Raw genomic sequence first — 20,509 nt, forward strand, 5'->3', positions numbered from 1 at the left:
TTTGCTGACCGCTTCAAAGAAGTCTATCAGGTTTAGGAGACATGATCTGCCTTTTACAAACCTGAACTGGGTGGGGTCCAGAGTTTGGAGATTACCAATGTCATTGTTTATAAATTCCATGATGGTACGTTCCATAGCCTTGCAGACCAGGCTCGTCAGGCTAATGGGGCGGTAGTTCCTGGGGTCCGTGGTGGCTCCCCCTTTGTGGAGTGGGATAACCATCACTGTGCGCCATTCAGTGGGCAGAAAGCCTGAGGTGAGGCTATGACTGAACATGGTACTTAGGTGAGGTGCCAGTTCATTCTGTAGTTCATGTAGAACGCAGCCTGGGATGTTGTTAGGTCCCATGGATGCTGTGTTCTTGGCTTTGGAGAGTGTGGCTTTTACCTGTGCAACCGTGATTATAGCAATTTTGCATTCTTCTGGTACAGAGATGGGCCCTTAAGGGGGTGAGAGGGGGGTAAAGTTAGCACTGAACCTATCTGCCAGGATGTTGGCAATATCAGTTGGTTCTGTATATTTAGTGCCATTGTGCTGTAAATCAGAGCAGATCTGAGTGTTGTCATTGAGATTCTTGACATAGCTATAGAATGCTTTGTGGTTGACTTTAGAATCAGTGGCGATTTTGTTCTCCTAACTAGCTTTGGAGGATTTTATGAAGGATCTCAGCTTCTTAATGAGGCTGACCAGGGAGTTCCTCCAATCATGGAATTTTATTATTTTTTGCAACGGTTTCTTTCTTCTGTTGTAGAGTTTGTTTATGGCAGGGGACCACCAGACTGGCTTACTTTTTTTGGAAGAAGCATCTTCGTTCTGTTAGGGATTGCACAATCCATGCACTCGTGTAAGTGCTTATAAAGTGCATCTGTGTAGGATTCAGCAGTTGTATCGCTAATGTCCGTCTGCATGGGTGTTGTGAAGTTTGCCACTTCTGTCTCAAGAAGTGTGACGTTGGCTTTGGAAAAATTTTTTTACGGTGGTTTCCTTAATGGGGGGTGGGGTGGGATGTGGATACCTAGGGTGATTAGCTTGTGTTCGGATCTGACCAACGAGGAATTGACGTCTGGTGTGGAACACTAGATGCCCATGTTGGTAATGACCAGGTCTAGGATACTGCTGCCCCTGGTGGGGGTGTGGATAAGTTGATCCAAAGCATTGGAATTTATGAATTCCAGAAAACGTTGAGCAAAAGAGTTGGTACATGTGTAGTTTTCACAGTTAATGGTGGGGTAGTTGAAATCACCCATTATTAGGGTGTTAGGTGGTGTTAAGTTGTACCCTAATATTTTCCAGTGTATCAAGAAATGAGGACTGGGAATCCTGGGGCATGGTAGGGGATCTGTAGCAAGCTACAATTTAGATTGCAGTCTTGCCCAGAGTTAGTTGCACTTGGATAATCTCGGATGCATTATGCTGAGCAACTATCCTGGAGGTGTGGATATCCTTAATGAATATGGACACGCCTCCGCCTTTAGTGTTTCTGTCCGGGTTAGGTGTGTGTGTGTGTGTGTGTGTGTGTGCATATATATATATATATATATATATATATATATATATATATATATATATATATATATGTGTATGGGTCTACTGTATATATTCGAAAAGTCACTTGTGCACTTCCGCGAAAATCGGTTCAATGAACCGATAAAGAACACAGTAACATTGTTTTTGCAGGGGGGCAAGCCCTCCTGCACACACCCCCCTACTTAAATATACCAACTCCAAGATCGTACTACAGTGGGGGAAACACATAAATTTCCTTTCCCCACTGTAGTGTGCTTCGGCACCTGTGTTACTTAACGGTTCGTTGAACCGTTCTTCGCAGAAGTGGACTTTCGCTTAAGTGCACTTTCAAGTAACCGAGAATCCACTGTTCGTTTTCGAACAAGTGGATTTTCGGTCTTTTTCAGTAGACCCTAGATATATATATATATATATATATATATATATATATATATATACATACATATATATATATATATATATATATATATATATATATATATATATATATATATATATATATATATATATATATATATATATATATATATATATATATATATATATATATATATATATACACACACACACACACACACACACACACACACACACACACACACACACACACACACTCACACACACAATTTGTGTTTCACTGTACCAAAGCATTTGAAAGAACATGTTAGTCAAGAGTGCAATTAAAAATTATTTTTCTCTCGTATACATTCACTGGCTGCCAAACGATTGCTACTGTTGTATGAAGTAACTTTTATGCATCATCTGGATGGTTACTGAAATTTGTCAACAAAGTTACAGTTTACGTATTAGAACTAGCTTACACATTGGACTTTGAATTTTTTTATGCATACGGTTATATGACTGAGTTTTTTTTTGTCAGTGCCCCTGAGCTGAATGTAGTCTACCTTACGAGGTCTCTAGTCATCTCAGATTGAGATTCGTGCTATAAAGAATGAGATGGTAGCTATGATTTAAGCATTACTGTAATTCATAACCCAAAGTTGTTATCAACTATCTGTGACACCACTGTGACAGACACTTATGCCCAAGTACACACAACTGCCAAAAAATCTTAACATGTACTTGTTAAAGAAATTCAGAATAGGTTATATAGAACCATTCTTGAACTCTTAAAGTTGTTGATATATCCTGATTAGTACATAATGATTTGTCCACATCATTTTTTTCAGTAGTACACATTTCTGTATTCGATAGCCATTTTTTTTAATAATTGAAAGCTAGTGTCAAACACAGTTACAAGCTTGATTTTTTTGACATTACGCCAATGACGAGCAGTAAAACATCAGAGTCATTTGCAGACATTCTTATACCTGCGACATTAATTCAGTTTACTCAAACAACACTCTGACTTATAAACAGTAGCACAAATGCCTCTGACGTAGAAACAGTAGCACAAATGCTTTCTTACACAAAGATGCTACTGGAGCAGTCCCTGCATCCTGACAGCACATCTTAGGTATAGAAAGGCTCACCATCAGGCAGGAGATAAATATGGCACAAAGACTCAGGTAGTTTCCATGCTTACCAACCCGTTTTTCAAACCACATCATAAAACCAAGAAGACAATTCAAAAGCACTCCATTCACCATTAAAGAGGAGTCCCCACCAACACACAACCAAACACACGCACACAATCCTGTTTAGTACATTAGTAATGTGCTGAAGTCTAACAAGATAAACAAGCAATATTATTTATTTAACATTTGTTTACTGGGAAAGTCCAACTGGGACAGAACCCATTTTCAGTGGAGGGCTGGGGAAAAAATGCTCCAGACGTTGCATGTCTTTGGAATATGGGAGGACACCAGGGCACCCAGAGGAAACCCATGCAAACGCAGGGAGGACATGCAGAATCCGCACAGAAGGCACTCCATCCAAGGATCGAACTGGAGAACCTATTGCTGTGAGGTGACAATGCTAACCGCTGTACCACTGCTCCACCATCCAGATGATGCAAAAAATATTGAAGCAGGTATAAAATATATACCACCCCCATAATTAATAACAATTTAAAGTTAGCTTGAAATACAGTGTATTCTGCTTCGTAAAAATTTAATTTATTTTACTACTGCTTAACTACATGTCCGAATTAATGGAAACAAACTCAACTGGAAAGATGTTTTCATCAACAAAAATTAATTTAAGTAGCCAAAATAAAACAGTTTAAGCAGACAACAGTTGTAATGAGCTGATAAATATTAAAATTTAGCCAAAACCTGTATAAACTAGAATTTTGTTACGTTCACTATTACTATATTAAGACTAAGCAAGAATCAATGCGTTAACAGCAGTTTTCTGATCACTGCTAAGATATACTGCAGCTTACCCTATGTCAGTTGATGCTAAACAAATAAGAATCATTTGATAAATTTTAATACAGCTTAAATAGAAGAAACAACAGGATTTGGATGTTGTCTAATTACTTTGCGGTGATTCTCAATAGAATGTACAAGAAAACCGCTGCTCTGCTGAACAAAACATAGCTCAAAATAAACTTTATGAAGTTCTGCTGAATGCTGAATTTTCAGTGAGTTCTTTAATAAAGTGTGTGACTGAACAAATTACTTAACAAGAAACTGATTCCAGGTCACCCTTGAAAAGAGACACATGTCCAGTGGACTTACCCAATTAACAAATAAATAATAACAATAATAATAATAACTGATGCAAGCAGGAAAATGACAAATCTCTCTAGCACATCTGGGATATTATCTCGATAATCTCCTTCCCACCTCCACACATATCCACAGTGACATTAAGAAGACACATCAAAAGCTTAGTGCCCTATACAGGCACAACTACTTCCTCAGCGTATATGCAAACACTTACCTGTTTACGTTGGAAATGGACTTCTAACTTCATAGAGGCACAAGTGTTGAGGGTCATCAGCCTCCTAAACAGATGAGCACAAAAAAGTCATTATGAGACTTGAATAATACAAGATTATGCAACCATCACCACTCAGCATTTCTTACCAAACACAAGCATATACAAGATCGAAATATAAGTGCACCTAAGATCATACTACAGCAGGAAAAAGGCAAATTCACCAATCCCCAGTGTACCACGATCACGTACATCAAAACACTGGTAAAATTTGAAAAGTTCATTTTTGAACTCTTTAGCTGATATTTTAAGTGCACAAACTCTTGAGAGTTTGAGTGGTTGAAGGTAACACACACACACACACACACACACACACACACACACACACACACGCATAAATAAATATATATGTGTGTGTATGTGTATATATATATATATATATATATATATATATATATATATATATATATATATATATACATATATATATATATATATATATATATACACACACACACACACATATGTATATATATGTATATATATATATATATATATATATATATACACACACACACACACACACACACACACACACACACACACACACACACACACACACACACACACACACACACATGTCCATGTGTCTGTTTGTGTGCATAGATAAAATGCAGTACTTTTATGGAGAATCTACAGTTCAGTTGCAAAATCATCAACATGCTCTGGTCAAACTGCAGGTGCATCAAATTACTACCATGTTTTGGAGTTTGGACTGAGACTAAAAACAGTGGGGATTCAGAAGTTTCTTCTTTTCACCACTATTGTGTGATATCACAGTTATTTCATACAGAGATGTCAGGTATGGGATGGTGGTACGAGGTTCTCCATGTGCAAAAATGCTGTTTTAAACAGATTTCATTTAATTTGATAAACCAGTGTGTTCAAGCCTTTTGACCGATATGTCAATGTGTGCACGTGTGTGTGTGTGTGTGTGTGTGTGTGTGTGTGGGTGTGTGTGTGTGGGTGTGTGTGTGTGGGTGTGTGTGTGTGGGTGTGTGTGCAAGCACATATGCTCTTCGCTAAATAAGTACAATAAGCACAAGTCCTTCTTTTAAGGGGAGGCCTGGGAGAGCTTTGGTCTAACTAGGAGACTTAGTGTGAAACCAAATTAAAACATAGACAACACAGTTTGTTGGGATTTTCAGGTTTCACCTTCTGTGCTATATTACTTTATTGTCAGTGACACAGACTAACAACAGGAATTAAATAACATGAAGTCTGCAAAAGAGATAAGCAGCATGGGTGTCTAAACACCACCTGATATGCCCCCATTTATGTTTGCACTGAAGGGTCATCTAGCCATCTCAATGGTATTGAGTAGGCAGGGAGAGAAGAAGCATCATGTGTCCATCAGCTAGATATCCTTATTTGAGAGTAGGCTTTGGAACAGTCTCCTGCAGTGTTATTCCTTACAAGTAGACTATAGGCTACAACCAGGCACTAAGGACTCCTGCAAGCATGCAGAACTGGCATTCATCCTGACCAAAAACATAAATGGAGTAGCATGCTTTATGCACCAGTATAATACAAGAGACTCTGAGAAGTATGGAAATGTATAGCTGTTACTGAAAAAAAAGAAAAAAAGCTGGAAAGTCTGTGATAGGATGACCTCAGCCAGTGTACATCTACTCTTACTCATCCTAGTTTCCTAAAGATAGAGGCCAAAAAGTTTAATTTTTACAAGAAAGAAGAAGAATCCCATGAGGCAAAGAGCAAGCTAAATAAACCAATGTGTCTCAGTCAGGGATAAAATGTGCCTGTCAACCAGTTCAGTTACACAACTATCAAACTAAAATAAAGAAATAATTAAAATAAATAACCAAAGGGGCTGATGTGGTATAAAAAAGATAAGTGAGGTAAAATAAATGGGGAAATCATAAGTAGCAAGTTAGAGAATCTAAACATGCCTGGTGACTGTGAAAAGCCACAAAGCAACTCATGTCCTCTAGGGACAGTGCCTGTAAAACCTGGCAAAAAAACAAAACACCCTCCATCCTCAACTGTTACAAACCACTTTGAAATCAAACTAAAAGTTTAGTTGCCAAAAACAAAAGAGTACTTCCTATCTATGCAAGACCAGAATAAACAAAATCCCAAGAAATTCTGGGGAGTCATTAATTCCCTACTCCACTCAGGCACTAATAATACTCCGTGCCCAAACATAGATAAAACCCGCTCTGAGCTAGCTATACTCTTCAATACATATTTTATTGACACCATCACCAAACTTACAACCACTTTCCCACCCATCAACCCAGATATTATAGGACTACCATCATCATACAATCCTTCAAACCCCCTAACCAAATTCTCTCTATCACCCACTCCCAAATCCACCATCCACAAACTTCTCCAGAAACTAAAACCTTGTACAAATGCCCCTGGTAATTTACTTTCAGAATACCTAAAACTAGCAGCCCCTTCCATCGCCCACCCTGTCAGCATCCTCCTCAATAGGTCAATTCAAGAATCCTGCATTCCAGACATCTGGAAGAAAGTATTTGTCATCCCTCTGCACAAAGGCAGCAATAACTCAGACATTTCAAACTTCCATCCTATAGCCATTCTCTCCCCCATCTCTAAAATACTTGAGAAATGTATCTACACTCAGCTCCTAAATCACTTAGTAAAGCACCAACTGCTTTCTCCCACTCAACACGGCTTCAGGCCCGGCCATAGCACCAACGCTGCCCTTACTTCCTTTACACATACAGTTAATAAAGCTTGTGATTCTGGCTCCTTAGTCTCGGCTCTCTTTCTCAATCTTTCTAAGGCATTTGACATTATTTCACATTCTGTACTAATTACCAAACTCTCTAACCTAGGATTATCCCCTCCCTCCCTTCATTGATTTACCAACTACCTCAATAACAGGCAGCAATCCACCAACTGGCAGCACTCCTCCGGCCCTTTCATCTCTACAAATACAGGTGTTCCCCAGAGTTCAATACTGGGTCCCCTCCTTTTCAGCATATTTGTCAACAACTTTCATCAAACTCTAACACATAGTTCCGTGATCCAATATGCTGATGACTCAACAATAATCTGCTCCTCAAAATCTCTCGCTGAATTACAGTATCTGATCCAAGAAGGATTCAACTCTACTGAGGACTAGATGTCCAAGAATCACCTCACCCTTAACCCCAATAAAACTAAACTCCTATTATTTACCCTCTCAAAAACTAGCCCTATCAATAAATCTCTATTTACTGTCACTTCCCAAAACAACACTGTCTTAGAAGTTGTCCCTAGTACAAAATTGCTAGGAGTCATTATCAATGACAAATTAACTTTTGACCTTCATATCCACAGTGACATTAAGAAGACACATCAAAAGCTTGGTACCCTATACAGGCACAACTACTTCCTCAGCCTATCTGCTAAAAAGACCCTAGCCTCTTTGTTTCTTCTCCTTACTCTGCTGTATGGTGTCCCCATCTTCACCAACCTACCATCCTCCCTAAAAAGTAAGCTTGACTCCTGCTACAATAAAATACCCAAATTTGCTATAAACTCAAAATACTCTACACACCACTGCTCCTCACTGCATCAACTCAAATGGCTAGAATCTCCCCACCACCTTACTTACCTACAATTAACCACAGCCCACAAGTTAATCTTCCAATTAGAAATCCGCCCTTCCCTGTCATCCATACTGACCACATACCATCCCACTCGCCACCTCAGGCCAGAAAACAAAATGTTGCTGTCTATAGAGAAACCCAAACTCTCAGCTGGCAAAATGCTATATTCCTATGCCATCTCCAAGCTATGGAACGCTCTTCCTCCCTCTCTCAGAATTATCAGCAATCCTGCCTTCTTCAAAAAGTTCTTAAAAGTACATCTCCTCTCTCACTAGATATGCTCCTGTACCCCACCAAAACACCCAAACACCTGATATCCCACTCTAGAACCCTATCACTATCAACCTTTTTTAGTACTCTCCTCAACTCTTGCCTATTACTTTCTTGTTTCTCTCTCCCACCTACGTCATGCTTCTAACTCATTCTTTTTTCTCTTGCTTTGTACCTGTATATCTATACTCCTTTGCTTCTAGCCCCACACTACTATATACCTATACTCTTGCTTATAACGCACATACTTCTGCATCCTTCTTTCCTGCCCACAACTGACTTCTATTTACTTTGCCATATCAATCACATTATTACACTTTACCTCTTCTACTATCACTTTCTTCCACGTGATATTGACCTCCCACATTACATTCATCCTATGTATTACCTTTTCTCTCAAGCAGACTAAGACCTTTGTTTGTAGTTAATGTGCTTATAGTTAATGTGCATTATCTTTGTTACATATATGCTTTTTACACTTGCTTTGCAAGCAAATTTTCCATGTATTAACATTGTTTCATTTGTATTTAATTATTCTCTTGTATGCAATATTGTGGAGCTTTTCTCCCCGGGCCTCCACTGAAAATGGGCTCTTCATAGGCCCAGTGGACTTTCCCAGTCAACAAATAAAATAAATATATAAATAAGGCTAGCATGGAAGCAAGACAACACCAACTGTGTGAATATCTGATGATTATACTGCTAGAAGTCTATTAAATAGTGAATTTTAACAGTGCAATTTACAAATGTAAGCACACAACTACAGAAAAAAAGTCTGCTTTGGCACTGTTAGAATCACAGAGTTCTGAAAACCTTAGACATAAAAAGAATACACATAATTTTCCAGATTACAACTACCAGTTTGTAGCAGCCATTTGATAAGCACTGTACAACAATGTTAATAAAGCAACAAGATTAAAGCACATAGTTTACAAATTCTTGACTAATGACAAGCCATAATTATACACATTTCATTACCCGTCTTCAATTATGTCAGTTATTTGCATAATAAAATATGTTATACAATAATTAAAGTTAAATAATATAAAACAGACAAAATAATAAACAACCACATCAAAGATCTAGCACAAGGATGAGTCAAAATGCAATAATGTTTCAAAGATATTAACTGAAGTTAAATTTAATTAGTTATTAAGCAATTTAGTGATAATCCTAGGATTTCACAGACCATGCCAATATCTGAGTAAAGTCATCTAATTGGCACTCTTCCAGATTCATAAAAACTTCTACTAGTCCAAGACAACAGCAGTTTTCTATAATTTAGCATTAGGGGTACAATAAGCTCTTACTACATATTTGCAATTAACAGCTTAGTTACAGTCTTCACAAATTCACTTTATTTATTATGCAAATTATGTCACTTATTTGCATAATAAAATATGTTATACAATAATTAAAGTTAAATAATATAAAACAGACAAAATAATAAACAACCACATCAAAGATCTAGCACAAGGATGAGTCAAAATGCAATAATGTTTCAAAGATATTAACTGAAGTTAAATTTAATTAGTTATTAAGCAATTTAGTGATAATCCTAGGATTTCACAGACCATGCCAATATCTGAGTAAAGTCATCTAATTGGCACTCTTCCAGATTCGTAAAAACTTCTACTAGTCCAAGACAACAGCAGTTTTCTATAATTTAGCATTAGGGGTACAATAAGCTCTTACTACATATTTGCAATTAACAGCTTAGTTACAGTCTTCACAAATTCGCTACTGTGGCTTTTCCATCCATCACTAGTTTCAATCTATAAATACTCACTATTACTTAATACTAAAATCCTCCAGGAAAAAAAGTCATTTATTACTTGATACACTGAATCACTTTTCAAAAGTTTTAAAATCTAATATTCACAGCAGTTTGTCAAAAATTATTTTAGTGCATTATATTATCTTTTCATAACTATTCCTGTTAGAAACATTTTGTTTTTTGTTCTACCAAGATGGCACACTAATTAATTTCCTTCCTGCTAGTCAAAGCTACTCATTTCATGCAAAATTATTTTCAATGGAAAATATTTAAAATTAGACTATTTAACAAAAATGGAAAAAATGTATAGAACCATATCTGGGTTCCTATCAGCTGACCGAGTTTTCAGAATCTCAAAATTCATATGGTCGAGAGCATATGATCAAGTTTTTGAAAACCAGAAGTTTTGAATGGAGATTGCAGTACAGTGCAGATGAGGAAATTTACTCTCTTCCTCACTGTAGTGCAATCTCAGAGTTGGTATATATAACTTGCAGGGTGGAGTTTTTTGGTGTCTTTTGATGTTCAAGTTTTTGGAAACTCATTCATATGGTCTTAGTATGAATTTTAAGTTTCTGAATACTCGATCATCTGACATAGACCCCTATATCTATATCTATATCTGTCTATCTATATAATATATGTAAAGCTTATCTAGATATCTATCTAGAGAGATAGACATATAGATAGATAGATACAAATATGGCTATGTAAAATTAATGAAACTCATTACACCATAACATAGCATATACCACGCAGACAACAATTTCTAAGATGCAATTACACATTTTTAGTTTTCTGGGAAGTTTCTTATCATCAAATTCACCATATAATTACAGCCTACATAGTACGACTCTGCTCAAGTTCTAGACTGTCCATATGACTCCTGCTGCACAACAAAGCCACCCACCATTCTATATCTATAGAGCAATGTCTTTCACTTTAGAAACAGAGGTATAATCTTCAGATAAGGGGTATTTTGTCCACCTAGTCTGCAGAGAACTTCTGCCTCAGACCTAAAGTGCAGTTGCTTGTTAAACAAAATCCTACCTCGTCCTCCATCATGTTAGTAAGGTCTCCTCCCAGAGCTGCAATACCTCAGCCTTGGCCAACGCATATGTAGTTTCAATACTGGCATTTTATTTATAAATGGGCTGTAAGGGTGGCAACAATTCTTGTGTTAATTTTAAGCTAAAAAGAAAATTACTAATTTGACTGACTGCCTGACAAAGTTCTAAGACACATTCAACTGAGCTTCAAGGCTCCACTGTATTACTGCAAAACATGTTGTTAATTGTTTTAAGAGACTTGCAGTGACATGCTTGATACTCAAAATGAGGCTGATCATAACACAGTTGCTCAAGACAGCAGTTCCCTGTGTTGCTTGCTCTATGCATAACAAACATTCTATGTTCAAAATGTAACCTGTTTACATACACTCTAAACGTGCAACTTCTTGAAGAAAGGATTTTTTTTTGTTAATGTATTAGCTCTTTCTCTAAGATACAGAACCGCAGAGGGAGAATAATTAGTGGAGTGATGTGTGGGTCATTCCCTTCAAAAAATGCTTCTTGTTTTGGTTTTATTTTTTGCTCATTTGCTAATGGCCAACATGGCTGTGAGCATATGTATATCCAGTATTTGTGTTTACGGGCTGTCAAGTTTAATTACTTTTTGCCAGTGAACTGAGTTTCAAGGTATGCAGCAATTGTACTGTAAGAATTTTAATGGCATTTCATAACATGGCTTCATAATTGAATACATATGTATATATATACACAAGCATGTGTTTCTGTCTGTCTGTATGTGCATGTGTGTGTGTGTCTGTCTGTATGTGTATGTGAATATGTATGTGCATGAGGCAGAGAAATGTATCTGTTGACAAAATCTGAGGAGTTGTCCAGAAACACGTTTCAGCCATTTCAGTCAGAGCCCTAGTTACAGAGCAAAATCTAAAGTAGCAACATTGCTACAAATACAAGAAATTTACTCAGTATTGGTAGAGATCTTTCAAGTTGGCATTTGTCATAACCACAAGAAGTACAAGCAGTTCTGGTACAAAATATGCCAATGGACATTTCAGCAGAGAATTTATAAATAAGACAAAGTATTTTTAATGGAATAACAGTAGTAGGAATTAGATCTGCAGCACTGACGTGTTCCGTATCTTAGTCAATTACAGGAAGACATCTAACATAAACTACAGAAGACAACGTTTTTATTCTCTGATGGCACCAGCAAATCCAGACTTGTATGGTTTGCATCAGCAACTGCCTAAATACAGACAGCCATAATATTACAATGTGGCCCAAAGACAGATTTTTTTTTATTATCTGTTAAGGTTTCGCTGAGGTTAAAATGACAAAGCTTTAAATTAAGTAGCAGTGTAACATAAAATATAGCTATGGACTAATTTATTTTTATGCAGTTAGCATAATCATCTACTTCCACAGTTTTCATCTTGCCACAGAGCATCTATTTCTAACAGGAAGACTGCGAGTTATAAGTAACAACTGATTTCACAATGTATATTTTACTAAAATGTAAAGTACCATAGAATACTACACTGCTGCATAGGTAATATAGTCCCTTGTTTCACAGTTAATATTTCACTGTACTGGGTACTGATGGAGAAGCTTCCTCCTTTTGCTGGCCATAGTGTCCCTCATTTAGTAAACTACCCAAGACTTTGGCTTCTTCACTTAGGTCTCCACTCATCCAAAGGATGAGGATAGGAAAATAAGTCTTACGTAGCAAACACTGCCTTTACAGTTAAAAACACCAAATAAGTAATCTCAGTACTACAATAACTTTTGCAACATGTAGTTTTCAGTCTGATTTCAAACTACATTTCTTTCATGTGTAATAAAATATTACCGTCCAAGAACACACAGCTCTTGTAGTAGTTCAACTTTTTTACCACTTACTGGGAGTAAAGCAGAATCATCTGGGAGGAAAAATTCTTAAAAAATAGAAACTAATCTACATGGTAGCTACTGAAACAGCTGCTGAAGTTACTTCAGCAGAAAATTTAAACAGTGACACCAGCTGTTTTTTCCTGTCTGTTACTGCTTGAAAAAGAAAAAAAAAAAAAGGTAGCATAGAAAATTATAAAAGGAAAGCACTGTGAAAATGCACTTCCAAGACTATAATATGGTAAAGATCATATCACTTTGAACTACTTGTTCTTGAGTCACAGTAACAAGCCTTGCAAGTTTCAAGGTGTCAAACTGCAGACATCTAGTTACACTCAAAGAAAATAATGTAACTATGAATTGATATTCCGGAGGTTCTCTGCAAAGGTACTGAATAACTAAAAAAAGAAGTTATGTCTTACCATAACGTTCCATCTGTGTTGTTTATCTTCTTTCATTCATCACTGATGGGTTCGGTTTCGAGCCCTCGGAACCAAGTCGACCTAATACCAAGCTTGCGCCAGCCAAAAAACTCTGAAGCTAAGCTTTTACCCATAGTGCCCTTCTCCTTGTTACCACAGATCAAGTTTGCCGAGTATTAATAAAGCAGACATCATTTCTACGCAAATGCCCTAACTCACCACTTGGACCCAAAGTATCCCCCAGGAGCCTTTGGAGGGGGAAGGAGGGTGGAAAGTGATGAATGAAAGAAGATCAACAACACAGATGGAACATTATGGTAAGACATAACTTCTTTATCTGATGTTGTTAATCTTCTTTCCATTCATCACTGATGGAACAGAATCCCAAGCTAACTTGTGTTCCTTGGTCAGCCCTTATGGAAGAATGTTCCTGAGCACCATTGATCCAAAGGCAGCTCTCCCTATGGAGACCACATCCAATTTGTAATGATTAATAAGGATGTGGGGGTTAGCCCATTTGGCTGCTGCACAAATATCATCCATAGAGGCTCTCGAGTGGAAGGCTACAGAAGTTGCCATAGATCTGGTAGCGTGGGCTTTAACATTCTGTGGTATAAGCTTTTTCGCAAGTGAACAGATGTAGTGTATACAGTCCCTTAGCCATTTAGATAGTCACCTTGAAGATAGAATTTCCCATTCTAGGTCCAGAGAAGGAAATGAAAAGTTGGTCACTTTTACATACTGCTTTGGTTCTGTCTAAATAAAACCTCAGTTGTCTATGTACATCCAAAGAGTGTAGACAGTGAGGTTCCACAGCTCTATAGGTTGTCTGATTGAAGGCCTAATGTGTGAGATCCCTTTAAGAAAGGTTTTGCATAACCAAAGAGAGATGAGAGGAGAATTATCAAACCCATCATGAAAGTTAGAAATAGCCGCTAGATGTACACGTATGGTAGAAGCTGCAGTTCCATCCTCGAAAAATTTTGACAGATATTGTAAGACTGCTGCAACTGGAGCCGAGTACGGGTCTAACCTTCTTTTCTTAGACCAAATAGAGAATCTCTTCCATTTGTCTAGATATAGCCATCTGGTAGATGGTTGGTGTGAGGCCAGGATAATGTCACGTGCAGGTGAGGGAAGGTTATCCTGCCTGGCGACTAACGGAAATGGAGAAACCAAGCTGTCAGCTTGAGACTAGATAGGTTCAGGTGACTCAACCCTTGGGGGTGAGAAATCAGGTCTGGAAAAGGGTCCAGAATCCATGGTCGACATATTAGATGAGGCCGAAGGAAGGGGAACCAAACTTGTCAAGGCCAAAAAGGGGCTATGAGGATCACTTTGCATTTCAACTGAATAGCTTTCTTTATGAATTGGGGAATCAGATGGATGGGGGGATAGGCATATAGCAGTCCCGTGGGCCAATCGTGAATCAGCATGTACCTCGGGGACTCCCCCTGTGGGGGAAATAGGGCAAAATAGTTGCTACATTTGTTGTTTGAAGGGGAGGCGAACAGGTCGCAGCAAGGCTGGCCCTAATGGCTGAAAGTTTTCACCACTACATTGGGATCGAGGGACCACTCCTGAGGCAGGAGAATACATCTGCTCAACTTGTCTGCAATCACGTTTGAATTCCCTGGGATATGCGTTGCTATCAGAAAGCAGTTGGAAGCTATCGCCCAATGCCAAATTCTCATGACCTCTCAACATAGGGGATAACACTTGGTTCCTCCTTGCTTGTTGATATATTAGACTACTGACATGTTGTCTGACTGAATTGCGATTGTTCCAGAAGGAAGAACAGATTGGAATGCTTGCAACGCTAAAAGCACCGCTCTCAGTTCTAGAACATTGATATGCAGGTTGGCCTCCATAGTGGACCATGCTCCTTGGACTGTCTTTACCTGAAAATGCCCCCCCCCCCACCCTATCGGGAAAGCATCCGTGGTCACAATGGCTTCGGGTTGGGGAGGATGGAATGGCGGCTCCAAAGTTCTGTCTCTAACCTCATCCACCAAAGAAGGTCCTATTTGCAACAACTGGTTATCTGAATCTGAAAGCATAGAGGGTGGTGATTTGGAAACCACTGAGATAGCAGAAGCCATTGAAGTATTCGCATAAGTAGTTTCAAAAGATGCTCTATCGGTATGGCAGCTGCCATGGATCCTAAAAGCTGAAGAACCTCCCTTGCTGAGGCTTTGTTTTGACAGAGTACCACCTGCAGCTGGAGCCTCAATCTCTGAAGTCTGTAAACTGGGAGAGACACCAGACAAGAACGGGTGTCAAAGACTGCTCCAATGAACTCTATGGACTCAGTTGGAGCAAGGATGGAATTCTCCCAGTTTATCGTTATTCCCAAATGTCTCACTAGGGAAAGAGTGTACTGCAGAGCTGCTAACAGAAGATGCTTGGTGGGGCGGTAAGGAGCCAATCATCCAAATACGGAAACACCCAGAATCCTTGCAGTCTCAAATGAGCTGTGACACTGCCATGCACTCTGTGAACACTCTGGGGGCCGTAGCATCCGAACAGCAGGGCACGAAATTGGTAGTGATTGGCTCCTATCCGGAAGTGGATTAGACTCCTGGAGCATTTTTCCATTTTGATGTAGTAATACGCGTCCCAGAGATCTATCGAGCACATCCAATCGTCTTCCCTTAGAAAAGGGAGAATGGACTGAATCGTAAACATCCGGAATTTCATTTGGGCAACGGACTTGTTCAAATTGCTGAGATCCAGAACTGGCCCCCAGTCACCTGTCTTTTTTGGCACCTAAAAGAATCTTGAGTAGAATCTGGATCCACACTGGTCTGGTGGGACTATCTGGATGACTCTTTTTTGACACAGCTTGTTTATTTCTGCAGCTGCTTCTTCCCTTTGACTGAGTGGAACGTCGGGAAGTTATGTCGGAAGCTTTGGGTAAGTGATGGGGGAATGGTGTAGCACCCAACAGTCGGAAGTTATTGAATGCCAGGCAGCGCAGTGCAGAGAGAAACGTCCCCTGACTGCTTCCAGAGGAAAGCAATCGGGCCGCTCTTCAGGAGTGCTGGTAAGGCTGCCCAGAGAAAGAATCCCTGGGTTCCTGGTTACAAGGATCCCCTCTGCCTCGGTAGGGGCGTCTTCCAGAATTGTTACCCCCTCTGCCCCTGGGGGTATTATCGCCAGGTGTGGCATGGAAAGGACCCTGAGATTTTTTTGTGCCACATTTTTCTGCTCCTCTGGTTCCTGGAAAAGGAACGATGTGGATTGGAAAAACGTAGACCTATGTCAGACAAGGTCTTACCGTCCTTCTCACACCTGGCCAGGGTGTCTTTAACCTTGGGGCCAAAAAGGGAAGATGCTTTGATTGAAGCGTTCAGGAAAGAAGACTTGAAACGGTCCGCAAAGTCACAGAGGCGCATCCAGGCATGGCGTCTCATAACTATGCCTGAACCTGCCGCTCTAGCCGCCCCTTAGATTGCATGTGAGAGCAACCTCTTGGATGAATTGGAGATCGATTCCAGAGTTGCGAGCTGCGAGACAACTTTGTCTCTTACCCCATCAGACACCTGTCCTGCAAGCCTTTCAGAGAGTTCGGAAACCAAGTCTCTTTGGAGCCTCGTAAAATGTGCCAAGTAATTCAGAGACCGTAAGGCAAAAGTCGCTGAAGCAAAAGCTCGCTTCTCTAATCTGTCTACAGCCTGGGACTCTCTGTTGGGTGGATGAACAGTATGACTCTCTTCAGCGAGATCCTTTTTCGTGGCTGCCACCACCACCATAGCATCAACTGGTAAACCTCTTGACCAATGTGGGTTTTCCTCGGGGGGGGGGGATAGTATCTTGTCAGGTCTCCGAAGGATTGACTCAACAGAATCAGGGTTCTTCTGGCAGTGCTGCACCACGAGTTGTACCAGCTCGCCCGCAGGCGGGGGTCACTCAAGAGGAAGACCGCTGGGCACAGAAAGCCTGCAGAAACACAGACTCCTCGGAAGAAGGGCTAGTGGGCTTCCAATCACCCCTCTGTTTCAACATTTCAAGGATGTCCCCAAAAGAGACATCATCAGGGGGTGATCATGGGGACCCTTCACCATCATCGAAATCCATATCCTCTGTCAGAGACTCTTCGGGGGAGTCTTCATGCTTCCTCTTGCATTTCTTCCATGGCGACTCCTCAGCGGGGGCCTCTGATGAGGACTCGGAAGAGGGGGTGTCCTGTAACGGGGTCTCCTGCGACATTCCTGCCCGGTGTCCCAGGGCGGTGGCTTGTGACAGCTGTAGCTCAGGGGAAAAAGAGGTCTGGGGTTCCGATGTCGGTGGAATGCTTCCAGAAGCAAGTGCCCTCTCCATAGCTCAGAAAGTAGGTCTGCCCAAAGAGGGAGGGAGCCCAGAACTGAGAAGGACAACCTCGGAACCAAGGTCACACACACGCTCGGCCGAACCTGCTCCTGAGGGTGGAGCCTCAAACAGGATCAGTGCAGACAGAGCTCCTGGCACCATGGACGGAACCGTAGATACACTCGAAACCGTACTCCGAGCCGAAGAGCCCGCAGCCCAATCATGGAGTTGAGGAAGGCTCAGTTCAGAAGGGATAGAAGTCAACAGCTGATCCACAAGACGTACCACTTCAAACTCGGAAAGGCTCCTGCTGGATCTAGTGGATACTCCCGACAAAGAGTTAGGTCATTCTAGGAATGGACTATATACTTGACCTAGAAAAGGATCTGTTGATGGAGATACAGTTGTGTACACTTACCATAAATGTAGATGTTCGAGTGTATTCACTGTTGCAGTCATTACATTTGGGTAATCTGCTGGCAGGTTGCCCTCAGTTGGCCTGAATAACAAAGTCTTGGGTCCTACGTCGGTTGCTGTCTCCTCTTCCATGACATCAGGTCATCAGGGGTATAAAACATGCAGCCGACACCATTTTATTCAGTTTTTCTTGCCCCAGACGTCAGGTGCCCCCCAAATGGGAGCAAAAATATATATAAAAATATATAAACAGCAATATATATATATATATATATATATATATATATATAAATGCACTTTTAGCAACATAAACTTTACCTTCCTCTAAAAGCAAATACACCACAAAGGGTTTAGAATATAATGAAGGAAAGAGAAGTACTAGAAAAGGGGGATGGCGGGTGGGTAACCCGGACTGCAACAGTGAATACACTTGAACATCTACATTTATGGTAAGTGTACACAACTGTACTATGTTCTTCGTGTTTCACTGTTGCAGTCATTACATTTGGGTAGAATCCCAAAGCTATGGATGGGAGGATGGAACTAAATAGCATTCAGAGCAGCTATAAGGCCCTACAGAACTGCAGTGTCAAAGCCTGCCCTGGATTTAGAGAAGAGAGGCAGATGATAATGCTTTGTGAAGATATGAACAGAGCTCCAAGTAGCAGCTTCTAGAATGTCTTTGGTTAGAACTCCTCTGAGAAAGGCTGCTGAGGTAAATGTAGCCCTGGTGGAATGTGACCTGATTCCCTTGGGCACAGGTTTACCATGATGCAAGTAGCAGAAAGAAATGCAGTGGCTTATCCACTTAGAAATTGTCTGTTTTGATATAGCCTTCCCCTCTGATCCTGAAGCAAATGCCACCAGTAGTTGCTCAGATTTTCTTACAGATTTGGTCCTGTTTAAGTAGAATTTTAGTTGTCTGTGTACGTCCAATGAATGCAGAATCTGCTCCCCCTTGTTCTGCGGATTTGAGTAAAATGTTGGCAGGTGAATAGTTTGGTTACGAGCCACACTGGATACCACCTTAGGCATAAAGGAAGGATTGGTTCTAAGGGACACCCTGTCCGGGTAAAATGTAATAAAAGGCTCCACAGCCATGAGAGCCTGTAGTTCTGAAACCCTTCTTGCTGAAGTGATTGCCAAAAGAAAAGCTATTTTCCAAGACAAAAACTTTATATCCGCAGTAGCTGCTGGTTCAAAAGGAGGCAGGGTGAGTTTTTCCAGCACAAAATTGAGGTCCCATGCAGGAGTTGGTGATCTTCTGGGAGGCCTTAAATTTTTGGCCTCTCTAAGATACTGTTTTAGCAGAGGATGAGAAAAGATCGGAAGCTCGTGTTGTAATGAGCTGAGATGGCAGAGGCATGAATTTTTATTGAAGAAAAAGATAGGCCCTTGTCAAGCATCTCAGTCAAGTATTGTAAAATCTGAGGGATATTTGGTTTTGCTGTGTCCGTTCCTTGTGCTTGGTTCCAAGCACAGAATCTCTTCCATTTATCAGCATAAGATTTTCTAGTACTAGGCTGTCTGGCTTCCAAATTGACATCCATCACAGATTTACTGAGAGGTGTTATTTGAATAGTTACATGATCAGTCATGCTGCAAGGTTCAGAGTTTGGAGCTGAGTGTGCAGAATCTGATTGTTCTGCGGAGACAGTAGATGAGGTATTTGAGGCAAGTACCAAGGAGGAAGCTGAGACATATTCCTTAGGATTGGGTACCAGTGCTGGCGAGGCCAGTCCTGAGCAATTAGGATCATTTTTGTTTTTTCCTGTCTGACCTTTAGTAAGACCTTGGAGAGAACAGGCAGAGGGGGAAAGGCATAGACTGATAGGATTTTCCAACTGAAGGATAGGGCATCCACTTCCCATGCTTGTCTGTGATAAGTCCTTGTGCAGAATTTGTCCAGTTGATAGTTTTGGGGCGAGACAAATAGATCTATGTCTTGGCTCCCCCATTTCTGTGTTACCATGCTGAAGATTTGTGGATCCAGTTTCCACTCGTGCGGGTTCATAAGATTTATGCTTAGGTCGTCTGCCAGAGTATTTTGTTTTCCTGGCAGGAATTGAACTTGAAGATGTACTTGGTAAGTCAAGGCTGTGTTCCACAATTACATGGCTGGTCCGCAAAGGGGGTAGGAATGTGTACCCCCTTGCTTGTTTATGTACCACATAACCATGGTGTTGTCCGTCTTTATCAGTAGTTGTCCTGGATGAAGTAAGTCCTTGAAGGCTGTCAGGGCATTCTGAACAGCTAGCATCTCTTTCTGATTGATATGCAGATGCATTGGTTTTGGGCTCCATATGCCCTGAATGCATCTCCCCACCAGGTGGGCCCCCCAAACATAGTCTGACGCATCTGTAGTTAGGGTTTGGA

At 40.3% G+C, this 20,509-nt stretch overlaps 1 protein-coding gene across 3 annotated transcripts in view; it reads right to left on the reverse strand.

The window, feature by feature from the left end:
- STARD8 (StAR related lipid transfer domain containing 8) overlaps positions 1 to 20,509 on the reverse strand; it is a 780,205-nt gene that overhangs the window by 186,536 nt on the left and 573,160 nt on the right. For all 3 annotated transcript variants that reach the window (XM_044057100.1, XM_044057099.1, XM_044057101.1), the window contains exon 4: positions 4,378 to 4,441. In XM_044057100.1, coding sequence (XP_043913035.1) covers positions 4,378 to 4,441 — 64 coding nt within the window. The remainder of the gene's footprint in view (positions 1 to 4,377; positions 4,442 to 20,509) is intronic.

The sequence above is a fragment of the Protopterus annectens genome, chromosome 15.part0, assembly GCF_019279795.1.
Source record: "Protopterus annectens isolate FY-2018-M chromosome 15.part0, PAN1.0, whole genome shotgun sequence".
Taxonomy (NCBI): domain Eukaryota; kingdom Metazoa; phylum Chordata; order Ceratodontiformes; family Protopteridae; genus Protopterus; species Protopterus annectens.